Here is a 22,706-nt window from a genome sequence, read left to right as displayed (position 1 = left end):
CTATTTGCTGCCTCCCTGAGCCAACCCAAAATATGTTTCTCTTTATTATCTTCTTCTAATTATGAGTTTTCCAATTTTTCATACTGCATATAATATTAGCTGATTAGAAGAGTGGCCCAGCAATTAAGATCACCTCTTAATTGCTCTCCCAGAAGACCCAAGTTCTCTTCCCAGCACTCACATGGCAGCTCACAACTACTGTGACTCCAGCTCCAGGAGATCCAGCACCCTCCTGGCTTCTTTGAGCACACATCTGTACAACATCCCCACACAGACATATACACATAAATAAAAGCAGTTTTCTAAGTGGAAAAAATTATGATAGTCATGATATACTAGAATAATTCGGACTAAAGTGGTAGTATTCCTGTAGAACATCACTCTGAGGCAGTTGTTGGGGAGAGGACTGAGTGCCGCCATGGTTGCTCTCCGGCGTCTTGAGAATGGGGTCAGGCTGTCCTCTGTTCAGCTTCCTGGGGAGCCCAGCAAAAGAAAGCCAGGCTCATAACTTGCTTTGCTGTAGGAAGAGGACCTTGCCCTGACAGGCTGACCAGCAACCGGCCCTTATAGGGAAGCAAAGTCAGGGTGTGCAGAGCGTCCCACTAGAGTGAGGTCAGATCAAGAGCAAAGTCCCCATCAGGTATTAGACTGTTGAAAATTGGAAGGCAGCTAAGTGGACTTGACATTGTTTCCTGAACACTGAACACTACTCCACTTGCCTGTTTCGTACTCTCGCTCTTGCTCACTCAGTCTCTTTTTCCTGAGGCAAGGTCTCACTAGGAGCCCAAGCTGGCCTTGAGCTTACCTTCTCCAGTATGGGGACTGCGGGAACGTGTGACTGTGCCTTCTGTACTGCAGAGGTTTTCACTGTGTTAGTTAATAAGCCTGTTCCTCATACATGGGCTCTCCTGAGGCACCTACAGCAAATGTCTGTCTTGGAAGAGCTTAGGGATGCAGAGAACTGAACGGGGAAGGCTCCTGTCAGGGGTAGCGCATGGTTGAGGCCTGGGGTCTGAGCACTGCACACGACAGTGATAGTAAGAACTTATTTACACGGAGCACAGGCTCTGCCTTTGGGGTTCCCTAGATTTCCCAAGAGACCCAGGCCCAGGCTGATGTCTCACTCTGTCCTCAGCTGATGTCCTCAGCTCCAGAAGCCACTGTTGGTCTGATTCTGTGACATAGAAACACCCCTCTCTGGTAATTGTTTAACATTCAAGACTCCTTCCTAGTTTTTCCATTAGTTTATTTTAGACTTATCTAATATGCCACGTGATTCATTTTCTAAAGAGGGTGCCCGTTTTAAAACGTGCTTTACATTCATTAAGTGGCCAAACTAAGGCATTCTTGTTTCTGATGAAGTTGGTGTCTTGCTCCAAGATCCAGAGTTGAACATCAAGGTTATCATCACTGGTATCAGCCACGCTTCCCACCGTAAATGACTTGTTCTTTTCCTTCTCCTCATGGCAGCACTGAGGGAAGGGTTTGCAGGGTTGTGGCCCCAGAGGCTTGGGCCCAGCAGGTTGGGGAGGCTGCCAAGAGGAAACACTGCCCTGGACTCTCCTGTTTGTCTAGGCAGTCTCTGAGGCCTGGTGAGAAACTGTCTGCCTAAGAAATCGGGGCCTCCCTAACTAGGGTTTCGAAAAGTTAAAGTAAATGAAAGAACATTGAAGCAGGAGCTAAAAATCCTGTTGCCTCTCAGTGTCGTTCAGCCTCTCTTCATGATGTGCCTGGTGAGTGGGTGCAGCAATTTGAAAGCTCAGGTTTTGACCTGTGCAGAGGCAGGCGGGGCCTTCAGGCATCTGAGTCTCTAAGGCACATAACACTGCTGTGAGAATAGGCTTCACCATGTTTACAATCAAACCTCAGTGAGTCCTTGTCATAGTTCTTTATTTTGTTTTATTTTCTAATCAAGCTTTACATTTTTCTAATGGCTTCAGGAAGGAGTCGGTTTCTTTGCAACTGTTCTTCAAATCTTCTAAAGGGTTTCTTTTTGACAAATTTGATGGTGGTAACCAGCTAATTCCAAACTCATTCCACATAGTAAATCAGTACTTGGAACTCCTTGGTGTAGGTTGACCTAATTTTGACCTTGCAAAGCTAATCAACTAAACAAACTAATTATTAAAGCACATCTGTGCTGCTTAGAAATGGTCAGATTTGTCTTGAGCTTGCGTCATGGATTTCAGAGAGACAGCTGGCAGATGTTGCAATAGGCTGCCTTAAGGAAGGTTTATGTTGTAGAGGAGAGTGGTTCTCGCTGACTTCTCTGCAGCTGGTGTTAGGTCTCTTTGTCGGGATGCCCATGCCATCTAGACCTGAGGCTGATCCTTGTCTCTGCTCCTCTGTGTCCCAAGCATCACCAAGTACTAACTGACCAGTGTTAAGAACTGGAGGCCTTGGAGTATGTAGTAAGCTGAAGAGGTAGTTCTGTGTCCACAGCCAATACTGGAAGAGTCAGATACTCAGTTTACACCATGGATATTAGGTAGCGCCAAATAGAGACTGAGAGTTTGGTAGTCTTTGCTAGGGCACTCCGTCATCTAGTGAGGCGCTTGCTTCACAGCAGTGCAGCACAGAGAGAAGAGTGGGCACAGGTGACTTGCCAGGTCACGTTGTGCTGGCAGTGTGTGCTGAAAGGCTGTATGAAGTATTGTGTTTGAAAGTTGTAGCAGAGTGCGCTCTCAGGGGTCTGACTGAGCAGCGTTCTGAGAGACTTGGGAAGAAAAGGTAGGGAGAAAGCTATTCAGGCTTTGATTAGTTCTTATTAGATTTATCTTCAGTTTACAAGAGCTCCAAGAGCAACTGTAGAAGTTGACTCTCTCCACCGTGAGGTTTCTGGGGATTGGACTCAGGTAATCAGGCTTGGCCAAAAGTACCTTTGCCCACTGAGCTATCTCACCACCCCAGAGTGGTCTGTTCCTATAAATTCGGGAGCCTCTCCAGCCACAGGAGTTGTATAGGTCACAGCAGCAGTGCATTCATATGCATGTGTAAAAATATTTATTGCAGCCTTCTTATTGCCCCAAACTGCAGAGAATCCAAGCACTTAACAGAGCAAATAGGGCGTTTAATATGTGATATTTAACATTTAACAGGGTAATAAGTAAATGCGATGAGAACACAGCAATGAGAAACGTTTGTGTGACCATGATATTCATGAGTCTATGAGTGTAAAGTTCACCTCAGAATAGAGCGACCACCCAGGAGAAAGTTTCATTATGTAAGTTTTGGGCTGAATTAGCATGATCTTTAGTGTTTGATCAGTGCATGCTGTATGCATGTATAGAAGTAGCTTCTGCTCAACAGGATGTATAGGTGACATGTTAATTTTTAGGAAAGGAGTCTAGCTTGGCTAGAACATGTAGACCATAGCGTTTGCAGAGGTGTAGAGCCTCCCTATCATCTGCTGCCTTGCACTTAATGCGTACACCTTTAATCCCAGCACTCAGGAGGCAGAGGCAGGTGGATCTGTGAGTTCAAGGCCAGCCTCTGCAGAGCAAGTTCCAGGACAGGCTTTTCCAAAACTACACAGAGAAACCCTGTGTGTGAACTCCCCACCCCTCAAAAAAGGGGGAAGATGGTCTTGGAAAGGAGCTTTGCTGGAATATGGAGCTAAAGGGACTAGAGTGCATGCAGGCGGCTGGTGGTCAGGCTAGCCCAGTAGCATAGCCAATAACCATGGTTGACATGGGCAGTTTAGAAAGGAGATGGTGATCCAGGAACTAACTGGAGATGAGACCAAGAGAATGAAGTTAGTAAAGAGGATGAGAGAAGGATGGCATAAAGACAAAGCCACAGAGACAGGTTCCTCGTGGGAAGCTTAAAGAACCGCAGCCGAGACAACAAAGAGAGAACAGACTAAAAGTCAGGGATCCAGTGCTTGGCTGCGGCCGATAGGTGTCCTTTGACCTGTGCAAGGACAGTGCTGCAGGGCTTGACTCTTCTGGTCCTAAAACTGTTTTATGGAGTGATATTTTGAAAAAGTTTCTCAAATAATGTTGACACTGTTTGACAAAGCTTATAAAACTTGCTGTTAATGGGTGTGGTTTACTTGTATTCTGTTTTTGTTTGTTTGGTTTTTGGAGATAGGATTTCTCTGTGTAGCCCTGACTGTTCTGAATTCACTGTGTAGACCAGGCTAGCCTCAAACTCAAAAGAGGTCCACCTGCCTCTGCCGCCTCCCAAGTGCTGAGATTAAAGTCATGGGTCACTTCCACTGGCTAACAAGTGTGGTTTTTTTGTTTTGTTTGAGACAGGGTTTCTCTGTGTAGCATTGACTGTCCTGGAACTCTCTTTGTAGACCAGGCTGGCCTTGAACTCACAGAGATCTCCTGCCTCTGCCTCCTGAGTGCTGGGAATAAAGGTGTGCACCACCACGCCTAGCTAACCATTTTTTAAACTTTGCTGCTTCCTAAGGTTTGGGGATTCTGAAAACTTCTTATTGGCAAGTCTGTTAAGGCAGCATCATGTACAGATATAATGCAACAGGTTGGTCATTCAAGTAAGCAGAGCCCCCAGGAATAGGAACTTCCCCAGTGTAGATGATTCTGCTGTCTTAAGCAAGCCTGGCCAGTGGCCATTTTTCCATTCCTTATCCCCATGTGCTTCTCTATCAGAACATCTTTCCAAACTGCATCGCAGATGGTCTTCAGGAGGCAGGACAGTGGCAGTCGCCTGTCAGCATTGCAGCAGCACAGTTCCGATGCTGTGAACCTTCCAAGCCCCAGCTCCACTGTTCGAGGCACTCAGTTCATCTCTGCTTTTGCATTCCTCGGGAACACAATCATGAACATATCTTAATCTTGAAAAGCTTAGGTGTGTTCCCTACATTGTGTTAACTCTAAGATGTGTGTTCTTTGATAGAATGTTGAAAAGAGTGGCCCACAGTGACTTAAGTTGCTGTTCACACATCGTCAGTGAGAATGTGACCGTCTACAAGGCAGGTAGCTCTGGAGCTGAGAGTGACTTGTCTATGGAATCAGGGTAGTTCTGAAAGTCAGGCCGTGGTGGAGCCTCAGACTGGCAGACTGAAGGACTGTAGCACCTGACTCCAGGGGCTCCATACAAAACTGTAGGCATTGTAACATTGCTCTGAAACACCCTGTGTGGAAGCAGGGATTCATGAGCTGCACTGGACAGCTTTGACACTAGATGGGACAGAGGCCTTTAGGTGGACTCAGCAATGTCAGAGGAGTCACAGGCTCAAGCACAGTAGAAGGGTGGATGGAATATTTATTAAATAAACGGTAGTAGGTTCTGTCTTAATGCTGTCAAAAGGCCTCTCCCTGCCCTGTCACACAGATCACCTATGGGCATTGTTGTGATCAAAGTGAATTGACTCTTTGATAGAGACACTTACCCTGGGGTGATGACCTATGAGAAAATAATCTTGCCCTTTTAGGTCTTTTTACAGAAGTCATTGTGAATATTGGCCCTCAAATCTGACATAACATACCCAGTGTTTCCAAACATTGTTGGGGGAGGAGGCATTGATAGGACCATCCGTCTTCATGGAGAGATGAGTCAAGAATTGAAAAATAAATTTTTGTTGCATAAACTAGACAAGTCATATGATGTTTACAGAAGTGAGTCAGTCCGTCTTCCTCTTCTCACAGAGAAGAGTGACACCGTGGTACTGCAGACCTTCAGCTTGTGCACATGTTCTCCTGTGCTTGGCACATGAGAAAGATACACGTGTGCACGCAAGCACACACAGAGTCCATCCCTAGGACTACATAAACAGGCTGTGATCCCAGCACTTGGGAGGTGCAGACACAAGAATCAGAAGTCATTCAACTACACAGTGAGTCTGAGGTCAGCCTAGGGGATGTGGGACCTGTCACAGAGAGGGAGGGACGAAAACAAGGGCGATGGAGAGAGGGCGAGAAGGAAGACCCAAAGAAGTTAGACAGACCTGTGGCTGTTTCTGCTCTGCTGCTTAGGAAGCAGCTGACAGCTTCATGTTGCCCCCTTGGGAGCCTTCCACCCTAACAAATAGAAAGGGGTGCTGGTCTTCCTAAGGGTTTGGAGTGGGAATCCTGAAAGACTGACATCAAGAGCAGGGCATAGCAGAGACCAGTGGAGCCTTACAGCGATGGAGCTGCATGACCCAGGGAACCCCCAGGTCCCAGTGGAGCCTTACAGTGATGTTGGGTTGCTAGCTTCCTGGGGCATTTCAAAAATAAATTCAAAAATCTTTCTAGAAGATTATTGCTATAAGCCTAAAATTATTTCTACTAGCAATTTTAAAAAGTTCATTGTAAGGTACATAATCAAAGGTAATCAGTGATTTTGAGAGAAGACGACATGGACCGAGAACCAGGTGAAATGGGGACTAAGATCAGCTCTGGAAGCCACGGGTATTCGTCCAAATCATACATTAAATCAACTAGACTTGGTGTGGTCAGGAGGAAAGGACTGAAAACATTTCTGAAAATAGGTACCTAATGTGGAAAGGAGCCAGACATCCTGAACCTCAATACAGTACAAGTTGGCAGCAGATCTTCATAGTGTTAAAAGGATCTGTGAGATGGGCTTCACACCAAAAGAAAATAACTCAGGAGATGCAAGGACAAGGACGAGACGTGGCCTCACTACCATTCCTATTGCTATGATGAAATAACCCTGACGAAACCCAAGGAAAGAGGAGTCTGTTGTGGCTCACAGTTCATGGTACCATTAACAGCAGTTATTTTCAGTAACTGAATGCAAGAAGAATGAGTAACAAATTGAGACACATCCAGGAAAGTGATGGAGAAAGCCAGGGATAGTGCACACTTGTAACCTTAGAGGATCAAGCCTGTTCTTGGCTACATAGTGAGTTCAAGGCTACTCCGAGCTACTGGGGACTCTGTCTCTTGCTATGATTGAAACACGAAGAAGTCATACAGTGCAGATAAAACTTGCAGACATTGTGCTTAGGGAAGGAGGCCAGGTACATCATGATGTGTTGTATGAATCCTATGCGGATATTCACAACAGGAAAATGTAGGCTTGGACTGGTGTAGAATGCTCTAGGGTTGTGATGCTACATGACTCTGATTGCATTGAAAAACGTGAGTTTACACTTATTTAAATGAGTAGCTTTTGTGCTATGTGAATGCTGTCTCAATTAAAAGGGAAGAAGAAACCCTAGACCCATTCTGAAAAAATTCATAGTCCAAGGAGAAAATTTTAAAAACAGTTAGTGGTAATAGGTTTTCCATCCGTCTGTAATAGGTTTCTCCATTGATGCAGTAAGCCAGATGAAGCCGAAATGAAAAAGTATTAACAATAGGTTTATTTGAGCAAAGCAAAGGCCAAAGAAGCCACACCCACAAACAAAAGCAAGGAGACTTTATAGGTTGTAGGCAAGGCATGATGACCTACCTGTTCACCACAAGTTGGGTTTGTGCCCAAGTATGCTCAAAAGCTGAGCACTTTGGGTGGGAACTTGGTGGGTGGCAGTTTCAGGGGAGGAAGCTGCAGTAGCTTTTGCCTTTTCTATGTTTGGGAGACTCTCTAAGTGGACGGGATCTGAAGGGGGGTAATGGGGCTTTCTAGATCATGAACTGGAGGTTCCAACAGAACAAGTGGGGCCTGGTGGGGTCTATGCAAGCACTTAGGAAGCTGAGGCAGGAGGATTGTGACTTTCAGGTCAGACTGGGCTGCAAAGCCTAGCTTTAAAAAGAGAGAGTCAGGAAGGGAAAGAAAATAAAAGGCACTCCAACCCATATTCTACCTTTGTATAATACTAAAAGAGAATAAACCAGTCCTAAGCTCCACTCCAAGGAAGTCTTTAAGAATTAAACAAAGAGCCATCTCAGTGTCATGGGCCTCTTTTTTTTTTCAAGATAGGGTTTCTCTGTGTAGCCCTGGCTGTCCTAGAACTCCTCGAACTCACAGAGATCCACCTGCCTCTGCCTCCTAATTGCTGGGATTAAAGGTGTGCACTACTGCTACCTTCTGTTTCTTAATTTGAATTTCTCAACTACAATTGGTTTGAAAGCTCACTGCATTGTGCACTCAAGTGCATTTTTCTGCATTTTTAAGCACAGCATGGTGATGTAAGCCTGTTATCTCAGAACTTGTGAGATGGAGGTGGTGGGAGAATCCCGAGTTTAGTAAGTTTGAGGCCAGCCTGGGTTGTATGAGATACTGTTTCCAAAGAGCCAGATGATGATGATGATGATATATTTTTGAAGGTTAAAAATACAAAATACATAAAACAATAGCTTATGTTTACAGGACAGAAGAAATATACAATTAGGTGTAGTAAGGTAACAGTGTATAAAATATCAGATACTTGATTAGGCAAGGACAATTGTACATGCCTTTAGACATAGCTACTCAGGAGGCTGAAGCAGGAATACCTGAGCCCACTTTAGGTAACATAGCATGATTTGTTTGTTTGATTGTTTTAAACAAACTCTAGACTCTGAAGAGATGATTCAGTTCACTCCTAAAATGATGTTAATAAGCAATATGAAATAATAAAGATGTGATTTAAACCTGAGAAGGCCTTCCAGCCAATATCTGGGAATAGGTTAGTATTGTAGCGAGATTTTGCAGAAAGAGGTCTTTTAAGCCATCTTGTTTGGATTTGTTGTTTCCCATGTTGTTCAGTCCTTTTTCTGAACACCACTCGGGCTGGCATTTATTTCCCTTTGGGAGTTGCATGGCACTTAGCATGCATTGTCCCCTAGAGGGACCACAACAGCAAACAGAGACACAAATTCACTCTTGGGATAAAATAGAAATTAATTGAAGAAGAAAGAGTCTATAATTTAAGGCATAGTTAGCCTTGGGAGGAAACTGTCGCTTTCACATTTGCTGATTCTGTGCCAGTCACCGCAGCACTGCTGTCTGCTCAGCAACCATGTCGCCATGTTTGTATTTTTGTGTGTATATGTATTCTGATATAAGCTCTGAGCCTTCCCCCGCATTGTCTGCTGCTTGCTTCAGACTCTTCATCTGTCGGCGCTTACATTCAGTGCTGAGATTTTGAAAGAAATACTCCACAGCAGATGAATTGCGCTTTTGCTGCAGAGATCCTGCCACATGGATTACAAGCTCTGTTTCTCCATGCTTGAATACACTCCATCAAAAGCACATTATCCTCCACGGCTGTGGCCAGCTGCCTAATTGTATCTGCTGTAACCGTGCGCTGGTGGAACATGATACCACAGAGGAACAGAAATGATGAATTACCCCCTGCAGGTGATAGTGATCGTGATGATTTTTAATTTCCTTCTTCCTCATACAGTCTAGAGTCTAGACTGATTGCATTTCATTGGCTGCCATCTTCTTCCATACCCACATGGGTGTCCCCTTTGTAAAAAGGCCCACCGCACTGACACATGTGAAAAAGTCGTTTGTTTAATTCTTCCTCATTATTCCTCAAATGCATGAGTGTAAAATGAACTGCTTACTTTTATGCATACAAAGTAAACAAGAAAAATGTGGCTTAAAGACGATTCTTAAAATCTTAAAATGATTCTGTTTATACCTGCTTAGTGTTATTTTCTTCCTGTGACACCCACAAGACACATGAGCAATTCCCTCTGGAACAGTGTTCTCCACAATAAAGCCACACGCCGACTACTTCTCCATGTGTCTGAAATGTCAGAATCAAAACATTCTCAACGGTGTCGGGAGTGGTCCCTGTCCCCATCCATCCTGTCCTCTGCCATCGCTGTCATCTCACTCTTTACTGTGGTGGCGATGGCTGCCCATTCCCCTCTCTTGGCCTCTGACTGATAGAGCTGAGTGTGTGGGTTTTTTTGGGGGGGGGGGTGTTTAATATCACCCTGACTTTGTGGATTAGCCAGTTGCTTTTGATACTTGGGCTTCATACCTTTTTCTCCTAAGCAATCCCTGCTGCCACCGAGATACCAAGGAAACTAGCAGCAATGTGCCCTGTGCCTGCCTTTTGAGCCCCTGCTCTCCCTAGGCCTGGCTCCAGTCGCTCACTGCTCTTACCTAGATGTCGTCATCTCCAGTTCTCTGTGGTGGTCTTCGAGTCTGCTGTTTGACTTCCGAGGGGAGAATAGAGGTCATTGAGATTAGCACTTGGAGCATTTAGGAGTCAGAGGCAGGCGTATCTACATAGTGAATGCCAGAACAGCCAGGGCCACCCAGAGAAACCCTGTGTCATAAAACAAAAAGAAAAAAAGTTCAAAGTTAGCACTTGGAGGACCTAAGACAGCCTTCCACAGTGATGCCAACAGGATGATGGGACTGTAAAAGCTTGTTATGTTCTCTGGAAGAAACAGTTTTGTTCTCAAACCAGCTGACATTTGATTAAAAACAGCACTTTGCCCAAATGGCTCTACAGAAGTCCTAGCTCCAGCCATAGTTTAGCTGGCTTCCCCAGCTGCACTGCAGGCCGAGTCTTCCTTCTGTCTCCTAAGAATCACTCTTCTAGTAGTCCTCCTGAGTGCCTGAAATCATGGACAGTACCCAGACCCATGTAGCTCATGTGCTCTCCAGCACAGACACAGGAGTCTCCAGTCAAGTGTGCCATCCGTCAAAGCACAGTGCGGCGAAAGGGCAGCAGCCACGTGGGCAAGCCAGCCTGGGCTACATGGTGAGACCCTTGTCTCAAATGAGTCCAGAAACTCCCCCTTTGGCTTTCCAGAGCCAGTGTGTTCTGTGTTTACAGTCCCGGGAAAGCGCACTGTAGAGCAGGCTGTCTGTAGATCATACTCACCTTTTCCTATGCCCCCTCGTGTGTCTGCAGCCTCGGTCTCCAGATGCTACTGGGACATTGGTCTGATGAGGAAGCAGAGGCAGAGCAGTTCCCAAGTGTGGAGTCAGTCTGGAGGGTTCCAGTGCTGGTCACCAAAACATAAGAAACGTTGCTTTGTTTGTTTGTTTGTTTCTTGTTGCCCCAAACTCATCAATATTTCTCTTGCTTTTTAGCTTTATCTTTGATTTTTTTTTTTTTTAGCTAAAATTCATAGATGGATGTTTGGGGTTAGAAGACAGTTCTAAGATATCCCTCTTGAGACTGGCATTCTATCATCATTATAGCTGTCCTGCCAGGTCATTGATTGACAGCCTGCTTTTTATTTAAAAAAAAAAAAAAAAAAAAAAAAACAGAGTTAGAGAAGTAGTTTTCTTTGTGGGTTTTTTTTTTTTTTTAATGCATCTCAGATTTGAGAAACGTCTTTCTTATCAGGTACGCTTTCTCTTGCCTCTTTCTGCTCCCCAGTGTCTTAATGATAGACAAAAGAAGAGCAGGTGGAAAGGTCTGAAAGGTCCCAGCACCAGAGTTGCCCTTGCCACAAAGACAGTGTGAGCCACTATCCTAGCACACAGATGCATCCTCCAGTCTGAATGCTTCCTGACTCTCCTTCTCTTAAGAAGAACCCTTAGGTTTTTAATGAAGATTCTATTGTGTAAGTGTGGTTGATTAATCTTTAGCCGTTAGTACTTGACCTGTCCCTGGTCCTCTCCCTTCCCGGAGGAAGATTGTACCCAGTCATTTCCCTTCCCTTCTAAATAAGCCAGCCTTAAAAACAAACAACAAAACAAAAATAGAGATAGTAATAAAATCATTAGATTCTTATCAGTTTTCTTTATCTGTATTTATTTCTTTGGTAAGTCATCAATGTACAATGTACAATTGATTTAGTCAGCTATCCTAACTATATAGGGCTAGCTGCATTTAAGAGACAAGGAACTAAAAATGTACCTAAAACTGTTTGAGAGAGAGTTCAGCTATGCCCCAGCCCTGCTCTTAAACAGACTACAGCCTGAGGGCAGGCAGAGTGTGACCATTGTGAGGAGCGGTACACTCAAGTGGTGTCTGCTCAGCGCCACACCAGGAGTACCGTGGGGAACAAGGCAGACACCAGAAATATACTTACAAAAAGCAGCTGGCTTCGTCTGTGAAGGTGCCATAGGTATAGGCGACCCAGGATTTGTTATAGAAGCCTCATGCCTCTCTGGAATAGCTGGTGACTAAGAACCTCTGCTTTGTGATTCTGTTGGGAGAAGTATCAACAGCATTTCCATTCCCTCTTGGTGTCTAACGTGTAATGAACTTCAAGGTTAAGTATTGGATTTGCTTTGGATTCAATATGAAATAGCCCTTCAAGATCAATAAAATTCTCCATTCTTTGCAAAAGCGGCAGAGCACACAAATTGGCCTGATGGTGAATTTTCAATAATCAATGCCTTGTTTTTAGCACTTCGTAAGCTTAATTTAATGCCAGTTTTGAAAACAGATTTAGTCCACCTAATCCATTAGGAAAGAATGGGAACGGTAGCATTTAAGTTTTAAACAAGCCAAGGTGGAACTGGGCTGCAGAGATGCCTTGGTGGCTGGTTAATAGTTCGTGCTGGTCTTGCCCAGGACCCAGGTTCAGTTCCCAACACCTACATTCAGCAGCCCACAACCCCTGCAACTCAGGTTCAGAGGATCTTCGCCCTCTTCTGGTTACCACAGACATTAGGCACACATTGAAATGACTAAGTAAGGCCATCCTGATCTGGCTCCATTTTGTGTTTACTTAAATGGTTCTCAACCCTCTACCTCCCACCCACCCATAGTTCCTTCTGCCTTGGCTACACATTTGAAATTTCTATGGCCTTGACTATGGTCCAGATGTAGTAACCAAAAATAATTGGAAGGTTATGTCTAGAATGAGTGTTTCAAGGTTCCTCTCACTCTCACTGCATCTTGATGTATCTTTGTGGGTTTCCTTTAAAATGTTGTATCCCTGAACTTGGGCACTGAGAGACTTTTCAGAGTCTCAAGCCCGCCTTGGTCTGGCCATCCATGAAAAAGACTTAAAACTTTTAACTTTGGATTAATCATCATATTTGTCAATAGTTTATCTCATGTGGATCATTAACCATGTGGTGCCCATACCTACATACAAGCCTACATACACATAAAATAAAAATAATTTTTTTTCAGATGTGAAATATATATTTATCTGAATGTGTTAAATCTTTTTCTGGAGACTGTCTTGTATTATCCCAGAAATATTTAGAGTTAATTTTATTGGTTTTCCTTATACATATATTTTGTCAAAAACATGTGTTTATGATATTTTTATAAAGTTTTGAGTACTAAGATTTATGCTCATTTTTAATAAATAACATTTAAAAATTGCATCTGCTAATCCATTGCAAATTTTTTTTAATTGGTTTTTCAAGGCAGGATTTCTCTGAGTAGCTTTGGAGTCTGTCCTGGAACTAGCACTTGTAGACCAGACTGTCCTTGAACTCACAGAGATCTGCCTGCCTCTGCCCCCAAGTGCTAGGATTAAAAACATGAGCCACCACAGCCCGGCTCACAAAATTGTTTTAATTTGCTTTAAAGTTGGGCAAACTAGATTAAAAAGCAATAGTAGTTGCATAAGAGTGCTTCTCCTGTGACCCAGCCCCAACTATAGCCACGATCTCACAGATCGCGTCTTTGTGCAGCGCAGTCTGGACTGAGCTCTGGCACTTCGGCCCTGCCTGGCCATGCCTAGCTACAGATGCCTAAAGCCTGAGGAGAGCTGGAGGGCGCAGGGTGACTCCCTTGCTGTCTGCCAGTTTTCAGCTTAGTCTGTTCCGCCAGTCTAGCTGGGCCTCTGCCTAGCCTCCTACCTTGCGCAGCCTTGCTTGACTATTTCTCTGATAAGCCACTTATTGATTGTTTGATTAGCCCCGTTACCCTTATTATCACACAGTTCTATGGGGAAAAGCCAGTTGTAGTCTTCATTTTCCTTACTGCATCTTCTCCTGGAAAAATAGCGACGAGTCAGTTGTGGGGTGTCTAGGCTTTGAGATAGTTTCTAAGGTGTCAAGTCTTAAGAGACGGAATAGTTAATGATTGTATCGTGTAATTAGTTTAATAATCTGTCATATTTTTTAAATCACAGGCAGTCGCTGGGTACTTTGATATATATTTTGAGAAGAATTGCCACAACAGAGTAAGTATCATGAGTTATTCATAAGGATTAATTATATGGAGTACTCTGTTTGATTTGTGCCCTAAGGTGTTTGATCAGAAACATTTTGCTGTTGTAAGCAGTTGCAGCTTGTATTTGATGTAGTAGATTAATGTACCATGATATTAAAAATCGTGTACTTCATCAGATCCTTCTGAACTTTACCAATGCAGGTCGTGTTCTCTACGGGCCCTCAGAGCACCAAAACACACTGGAAACAGACAGTGTTTCTGCTGGAAAAGCCGTTTCCGGTGAAAGCAGGTGAGAAGCATTGCCTTCGTTCTGGGGGGATGGTAGTCATCACGTGTCCTTAGAGGAGCATAGCAGAATTCCAGTAGAGGAAAGGCAGTGGTTTTAGCTCTACATAGATGTATGCAAAAAGCTGGAAATCTTCATTCAAGTGGGGGATTGCAAGGGTCTTTTACAGTCTCAGTTTCTCTCAATGTGTTTTTGAGTGGTATTTACACACATAGCATTACTTACTCGACACATATTTGTTACTGTTTTTGAGACTAGGTCTCACTCTAGAGCCCAGGCTGTCCTCAAGCTCAGAACAATCCTCCTGTCTCAACTCCCTGCATGCTCACTGCTTTTTTTCTCTGTAGCTGCCATGTTTACTTACCATCTTTTCTCTGCCATGTCAGCGTGTTTTCACTGTTTGCACATCTGCAAACCACTGTAAAGATTTCTGTGGCCATGTGCTGAGAGACTGCTGAAAACACCCAGGGAAGGTGTGGGGAGGGGGCATTGTTTCTGTGGCCATGTGCTGAGAGACTGCTGAAAACACCAAGGGAAGGTGAGGGGGGAGGGCATCGTGTCTTGGAAGTGTCCTCCAGCAGGAGCATGAGTTCTGTTGTGCTAGATGGGAATGGCTCTGGAAAGTTGTTAGACTTCTCAGGCTACACAGGGGTTCAGTGTCAGAGTGGGGGCTGCATATCACCATTATGCTAAGCTCTGCATCCTATTTTTTGACACTCTGAGGTAGCTTTGGTCTCACTGTCGGTGCGTAAATTGAATGTAGGTGCAAAGGAGGCTGTTAGAGGAGGCTGCGTCTTGCCGGCGCCTCTCACTTCAGGTTCCAGTGCTGTCTGTGGGAATGAGACCTTGGTAGTACGATTGTCTCTAAGAAAGCTGAAGCATAGCACAGCTGACCCGAGACTAACACAGACGAGGCTTTGGATGCAACTCTGCAGCTCACATTGGCCTTGCATGAAAACTTGAAGGTCCTTCTTGTAGCCAGCTTGTCATCTTAATTCTAGGACTCTAATAAAGGCAGGCCTGGCCACCTCATCTGTTTTAGACGCGAGGATGAAGATAGCTTTTAAGCTTGCTTCTCTGAATTCTCTCTTAATTTCAAATAAATACTTGATAACTGGCAAGAATTTGAAATTCTACCTACTCTTCTTACAACCCTCAAGATGACTGTTGCAATGCTCACCTCCAGGCTTTTCCTAATGTTATGAAGCCGGTGTGTGAGGCTAAGGTTGCTCTCTAGCCCAACAATTTAACACCTTTGAATGAATAGAGCCGAGAAGTTTGTTGTACGGCAGAGGTCTAAAGTGCTTTAAGAATGAGCATGCCTAAAGTAGAGGTATGGGGTGGTTAGTGTCATCCTCTGCTTCATAGTGAGTTCAAAGCCAGCCTGAGCTGTGTGAGATGCTGCCTTGAAAAAAGTCTCTCTCAGATAGATAAATAGGTGGATAGTAGGTAAACAGATAATAGTTGAGTGATAGATAAATAGGTGGATAGTAGGTAAACAGATAAAAGATTGAGTGATGGATAAATAGATGGATAGTAGGTAAATAGATAATAGATTGAGTGATAGAGATGATAGACTGATAGATATAGATGGTTAGTAGATGTCAAAATAAGGGAGATTTAACAAACAAGCTTTGAGTCCCTCACTGCATAGGGACAGTCTAAGTGCCTGTCCTCAGGAGTTTCTCACTGCATAGGGACAATCTGAGTGCCTGTCCTCAGGAGTTTCTCAGTGTGTAGGGACTTAAGTGCCTGTCCTCAGGGTAGTAGCAGAAAGAAGAGGCCTAGGGCAGAAAATAGTTAGGACTCAGTACATGTTTTCCACTTGATAATAACTAGAACCTGCAGATTAAAGTCATTGAGAGTCAAGTAAGATAAACACACATGTAAAGCAAATGGCATAAATTGCTGATCAACAGATTAACAAAGCACCTTATAAGCCAGACCAAAAGAAAGTATTACGTAGAGAAAATGAAGAAAGCAGAAGCCTCAGATTCACATCAGTGGGCTGGCAGGGTGGCTCAGTGGTCCAGGTGCTTACTGCCAAGCTTGACAATCTAAATTCAGTCCCTGAGACCCACATGTAGAAGGAGAGAATCAGCTCATACTTGTTGATCGCATGTGTGTGCACATACACACACGCAAACACACACACAGAGTGATAAGCATGTGTCCATGTACATGCATTAAATAAATAAATGTAGTTTTAAAAACAGAAAAAAATTGTTTTAAGTCCTGTACATTTAGAACTACAGAACATTGAGAAAAATGAAATCCTAAATGAATGGAGAGGTACGCTGTTGGTTGGTATATTCTCTACACCATACACAGAGACTAACACACTCAGTGGATTGTAGATACCATTTGTTTTTTATCAAAACTTGTATTACATTTTATTTACTTGTATATATAGGTGCACACGTGGCACAGTACCCATGTGGCAGTCAGAGAATAGCTTAGGGGTCTTGGTTCCCGCTATCCACAGTGTGGAGCCCAGGGATTGAATTCAGGTTCTCACTTAGGCTTGGTGACAATGTCTTTACCTGCTGAACCAACATCAGACCTAGATACGTAAAATTTAAAGGCTTTAAACTGTGTAAAATGCATGGTCAATAGATCATCTTTTGGCAGGCTTATAAAAGGGAATATTGGCAAGACAACTGTATATGCCATCAAAATTTTAAACTCCCTCGTTGGACAGTTTCATCCAGATAAAATTCAGATTTTCCCAAAGCTGTTATTTAAAAAACATTCTTGTCTTCCAGCTTCACCCTTTCAGGGCCCAAGACTAACTCATACCCAGCTACATCTTCTTGTTGGGGCTTTTGCAGTGCTTTGGGACAAGCCCAGGACGTCATAGATGCCTTGCCAAGTGCTCCACCACGGAGCTGCAGAGAAGACATTTCTTAGTTCACTGTCCTACTTCCTTAAGAACTTCCTTGGGGCCGGGCGGTGGTGGCGCACGCCTTTAATCCCAGCACTTGGGAGGCAGAGGCAGGCGGATCTCTGAGTTCGAGGCCAGCCTGATCTACAAGAGCTAGTTCCAGGACAGGCTCTAGAAACTACAGGGAAACCCTGTCTCGAAAAACCAAAAAAAAAAAAAAAAAACAAGAACTTCCTTGGGTTTATTCAAGGTAGTCTTCTCCATCTGCAGCTGCTGTGGCCTCTCTGTGTAGAGTTCTACTTCGGCTCTGTTCACTCTCGGGAGACTGCTGGTTGTCCTCAGTCAGTGGCTCTCTCCTCTCCTCCCTTCTTCTCTCCCTTCCCCTCCCCTCCCCTCCAGGTCAGCTTGTCCACACATCTGCTGCTGCGTCCCCTTAGCGAGTGTCAAGTTCTAACAGCACGTTTGTGTCGCCATATGCTGTGCTCACTTCTAATGGCATGATTCCTTGGCCTTTCGGTTTTATCTGGTAGTGTGTGGCTGAGGGACTACAGTAAGACTACTTGCTTAGGTCCCATTCTACTGTCACTTAGGGTGGCACCTTGCCAAGGTACTTAACTCGCTGCTCCAGTGTGCTTGGGGACCTTACTGTTTGGCTGGACTTAAGCAGGTTGTTTTATCTTGCATGGCTGAAAAGAATTTTCAATGTGTGGTTTTATGCATAGCAGAGATTTTAGGTAGAGTTCAAGCTGAGTCTATTTTGAAAATTTTACAATTTATGAATTTTGGTATTCATGATGTAACATGCAAGATGTTTTTTTGTGTGTGAAGCAGGGTCTCAAGTGGGCCAATCTGGCCTTAAATTCACTGTATACGTGAGAATAGCTGAATTTCTGATCCTTTGGCCTCCTCTTGAGTGCTGACATTATCGGTGTTGCGCTTCCATACACTGATGCAGCATGTTTCAGTACAGCCGTGTAGTTACTCTGCCTGTGTTGTTTACATGTGCATGTGTCTGTCTGCTTCTGTCTGCAACAACGGCCAGTGTTGTTTGGTAAACTAAACTCACCCCTGTGAGGGCAGACTGAAAGTAGGAAGACGACGACCTGATGGTTTACATGGGAGAAAGGGCAGGTAGCTCTCTTGATTTCAAAGCTAATCTGGTCTACATGGAGAAATAATAATTTAAAAAAAAGAAAAAAAACAAGGGGGGATAAGCTGCGAATAAGGAATTTCTCCCACTGAGAATGTATCTGAAATAAGAATTCAGACAATTCATTTGGCTAGGAGCAAGACTCACTAGGTTTCTGTTTGCTTTATTTACAAGCTAGTTCTAAAAAAAATTGCAAAGAAACAGCCCACTTCAGAATTGGGGTGCTCCAGCTTGGTGGGGGAAGGAGCTGTCTCCAGGATGGAGTTTAGTTGCAGAAGACATCCTTTTAAAATGTGTGGTGTTTCTTTGCATCCAAAAATAATACACTTTTTTTACACAGCTTACACAACAATTTGTTTTACAAATCTTGATTTGTTTCATGTTAAATTTGAAAATATGGTTGTCATCAGGCTGTTTCTTTACACACATAGTGTGTTTGCTCGGGGTGATTACACTCACAGTGGGCTTGCTCAGAGTATTTACGCACAGTGAACTTGTTCAGGCTGTTTACACACAGAGTGCACTTGCTCGATGTTTATACACAGTGAACTTGCACAGGCTGTTTACACACAGATGATGCTTACACACACAGTGAGCTTGCTTAGGCTGGTTACACGCACAGTGAGCTTGCTCAGGCTGTTTACACAAGCTTGCTCAAGCTTTTTCTCTATATCCAGCAAGAGCTTGCTGCACACTCTCAGCAGCATCAGTTATTTATATCTGCCTGACACTGACTAATTACTCTTATCTAGCCCGCTGTGACAGCCACTGCACTTTAGTTAGGTACGGACAGTTGAAGGGGGCTCAGCAGTATGAATTATGTGTTTACCACTGTGACCCTTCACACCATTTAATTAACTTCACTAAGTGTGTATTGCACCCTAATCTTTGAAATGGCTGCTGTGGAAGAGAGATAGATCTTTTGTTTTATCTTCAAACATGAGAACAGCAGCAATGTCAGCTTCATATTTAAGGCAGTTCATGCTTAATGTCTCTCCTAGTGTTGTGGGTTCTCACCCCATTTGTTTCAAATAAAGGCAGTCATTTTAATAATTCTATTGGGTGCATAATTTTTTCTGTACTTTCCTCATTGTCTTTGTGTCCCTGAGACAGCCTCACTCTATGGTCCAGTATCTCCTGACTCAGCCCCCTGAGTGCTAGGATTATGGCTGGATCACTGCCCAGCTTTGTGTTTGTATATGTAGTTTGCATTTGTCTGATTCCTGATGACATCAGCATTTTTCATCTGCTATTGGGATTTGTGTGGCGCTTGTGAGGAATTGGATTTTTGAGACAGTCTCTCTCTGCGTCCTTGCCTGGCTTTACCAGACTGACTTTGAACTTGCTATCCTCCTGCTCCTGCCTCTGCCCCTAGGTTCTGGGCAGTAGTCGGGTGCTACCACATCCTGCCCTTTTGCTGGATTTTTAGGTGGATTATTTGTTGTCATTTAGCTGTACGAATTGTTCCTTATAAGGTAGGTGCATTGATGATGTCGTCATCCCAATTTCTACCATGTCTTTACAAAGAATAGCCAAGAATAGACGTTTTATGAGTTTTACTATGTCAGCGATTGATAGCATGTGCCTTTTGTGCTGATCCTAAAACTTGAGTTGATTCCAACAAGGACGTGTGTTTCTTCTGAACTGTTCAGGCTTGCTCACAACATTTAGGTCTGTAATCTATTTCATGTTCATTTTAAGAGTTAGTGATTCATCTTTGCAGTTGTTGCATCTTCATTTCTTGACAGAACTGTCCTTTTCCCATTTAATTACCTTGGCGCCTTTGTCAGAAGTTAATGGGCCATATGCATATGGGCCTCTTTCTGAGTGCACACTTTGTTCTGTTGATCTATGTGTCTGTCCTTAAGCCAGGAGGACACCATCTTTATAAGCGTTGATCCTCTAACTTGTTCAAACTATTTCGGCTCTTTCAGATTCCATTTACATATACGTTTTAACGACTGGGGTGCTGATGAGGATGCGTTGAGTCCACAGATCAGTGGGGAGAATGTGGTCCACATGGTGCTGAGTCCAGCCCCATGCATATCCTCCATATTTCATGGTTGTATGTCGATACATGGCATAAGTTCCATTTTCTCTCTGTTATGTACCAAAACAAGTTTATTTGATTCATGAAATGGCATCTTCTCAGTTTCTGAATCAGTAAATGATAAATTCAGACCAAGTTTATTGGAGTGAAATAAAAATTTAAAACTACAAAAGGAGATGGCTCAGTTGGTAAAGTGTCTGCCCAAGTGTGGGGACCAGAGTTCAGATCCCTAGCACCCACGTAAAGAGCCAAGTGTAGTACCACATGTGCTGTGAGCCCAGATTAAAAATCCGGGACAGCTGATCCCTGAAGTCACTGGCTAGTCTAGCCCAGTTGTGAGCACAGGTGTAGTGAGAGACTCCTGTCTCAAAGAAGTAATAAAGTCGGGCCAGGAGTAATTGCACACACTTTTAATCCCAATGTTTGGAAGGGGGCCAGAAGCAGGTGGATCTCTGTGTCTTCAAGGCCACCCGAGGCTACATAGTAAGACCCTGTCTTAGAAAACAAAAAAATAAAGCAAACCCAGCTGAGGAGCTGTTGGCAACTGATAGCTTCTGGGAGAGGTCAGTCAGTTTTCTTTGGAGTCCCTGGTCAAGTCACTCATGTTCCATAGAAGGCACACCGACATCTAAGAATGTATGAGATATGAGCAGCACAAATTGGACTTGATGGGGTTAAACAAAACAAACCGGGGGGCTGTGGAGCACAGCCTTAATCACAGCAGCTTTAATCAGGAGGCAGAGGCAGGCAGATCTCTGTGAGCTTGAAGCCAGCCCGATCTACACAGTGAGTTCCAGGAGCTTGTCTTAAAAATAACAACAACAAGCTGGGCGGTGGTGGTGCACGCCTTTAATCCCAGCACTCAGAAGGCAGAGGTAGGTGGATCACTGAGTTTGAGGCCAGCCTGGTCTACAAGACCAGGACAAGCTCTGACTCCGCGGAGAAACTCTATCTCAAAAACAAACAAACAAACAAACAAAGATAACAGCAACAAAGAAAGAACACCAAGCTAGGTGGGAGGGAAGGAGACTGGATCTGGGAGGAGTTGGAGTGGTCTTATTAAAGCAGGGAACGGTGAGGACACCATTGTCAGCCTCGCTTTGTCTCTGTAACTGCAGAGAGATGGGGGAAGTGAAATGAGAAGGTTTCGCACTAGAAAGGCTCAAGCATCCCTGTGAGTCTTCAGGAAAGCCTGCTTGCCTGTAACAGCTGCGGTTTCATGGAAACTGGTGTGTGCTCACTGTTGGGCCTCTGTGGTTCCTCCTGTTTACATGGCAGGACACTGAAGGCCGGCAGCCATGTCTTGTGCCTCTATGACGACAGAACAAGAGACCCACTGGATGGTACGTTCCCAGCAGCCTGTTCTTACTGTGTGCTTTGCCTTACTTTGTAGGTGAAGCCTTGAAAGGAAAGATCACAATTCACAAGAATAAGAAGGATCCTCGCTCCCTCGTTGTGACCCTGACCTTGAACAGCTCAACTCAGACTTACAGTCTCCAGTGACCATCTTGGTCTCCAGCTGCTGCAAAACCTGAAGCACACATGACTCTCTGTCTTTAACATGGGATCAGGCCGTCAGTGGGAGGGGCGGACTCCATAGTGCTGCAGCTCCTGGCTAGTAAGTGTAGAATAGAGTAGGGAGCTCAGCAGAGGACCGTGCCCTCCTGCTGCTTCTGCTGTGGGACCCTAGTCGTAGAAGCCTGCTTGGCAGATTAGCTGAAGGGAGCCCTCTCCTGCCAGACTGAGAGTCATTTAAATTATTGGCTTACTAGCCAGGCGGTGGTGGCGCACGCCTTTAATCCCAGCACTCGGGAGGCAGAGGCAGGTGGATCTCTGTGAGTTCGAGGCCAGCCTGGTCTACAAGAGCTAGTTCCAGGACAGGCTCTAAAAAAGCTGCAGAGAAACCCTGTCTCGAAAAACCAAAAAAAAAAAAAAATTATTGGCTTACTTTTAAAACAGTAGTAATTCTGGATTTCTTTTATATATTTGTAAGTTTCTTACTATATATTTTTTTTTAATAATGAGCAGGACAAAGCCCTGCTTTGTTGCAGGTTTCATTTCTGGAAGAACAGTTTTTAGTTGCATTCTTTGCTGTAATATCAGGGTATCTTAAGACCAGAGAACCAGTGGACAGGACAAAGCAGTGGCTCCTGCAGGTCCTGTTTGCAGAGGCCGAGCCTGTCCTCTCCAGCCACCTGCAGCTCAGCTATCTCTCCTCAGCGTTCTTGAGCCATAGATAGCACTGCCGGGGATTCTGACCTCAGTGCTTACCCTAGGTGTGATGGACTCCTCTCAAGGCTGAGATGGATAGATGCCTCTCAAATGCTGCCTTTCAGACCAGGTCACACGTGCATCTGCTAATGTTAGAAAATCATGTTATTTCGGTTGGAAGAATGAAAATGCTCAATAAAATGTCTAACTATTGGAGAA

General features: G+C 44.2%; 1 protein-coding gene across 2 annotated transcripts in view; it reads left to right on the top strand.

The window, feature by feature from the left end:
- Nucleotides 1–22,706, top strand: part of Prmt3 (protein arginine methyltransferase 3) — a 74,036-nt gene extending 51,330 nt beyond the window's left edge. For both annotated transcript variants that reach the window (XM_038314139.2, XM_038314140.2), the window contains 3 exons: nt 13,866–13,916; nt 14,108–14,195; nt 21,670–22,706. In XM_038314139.2, coding sequence (XP_038170067.1) covers nt 13,866–13,916; nt 14,108–14,195; nt 21,670–21,779 — 249 coding nt within the window. In that variant the 3' untranslated portion in view covers nt 21,780–22,706. The remainder of the gene's footprint in view (nt 1–13,865; nt 13,917–14,107; nt 14,196–21,669) is intronic.

This window comes from Arvicola amphibius, chromosome 12 (assembly GCF_903992535.2).
Source record: "Arvicola amphibius chromosome 12, mArvAmp1.2, whole genome shotgun sequence".
Taxonomy (NCBI): Eukaryota; Metazoa; Chordata; class Mammalia; order Rodentia; family Cricetidae; genus Arvicola; species Arvicola amphibius.
The sequence above is the reverse complement of the archived record's forward strand: the minus strand, read 5'-3'. Positions and strand labels throughout refer to the sequence as shown.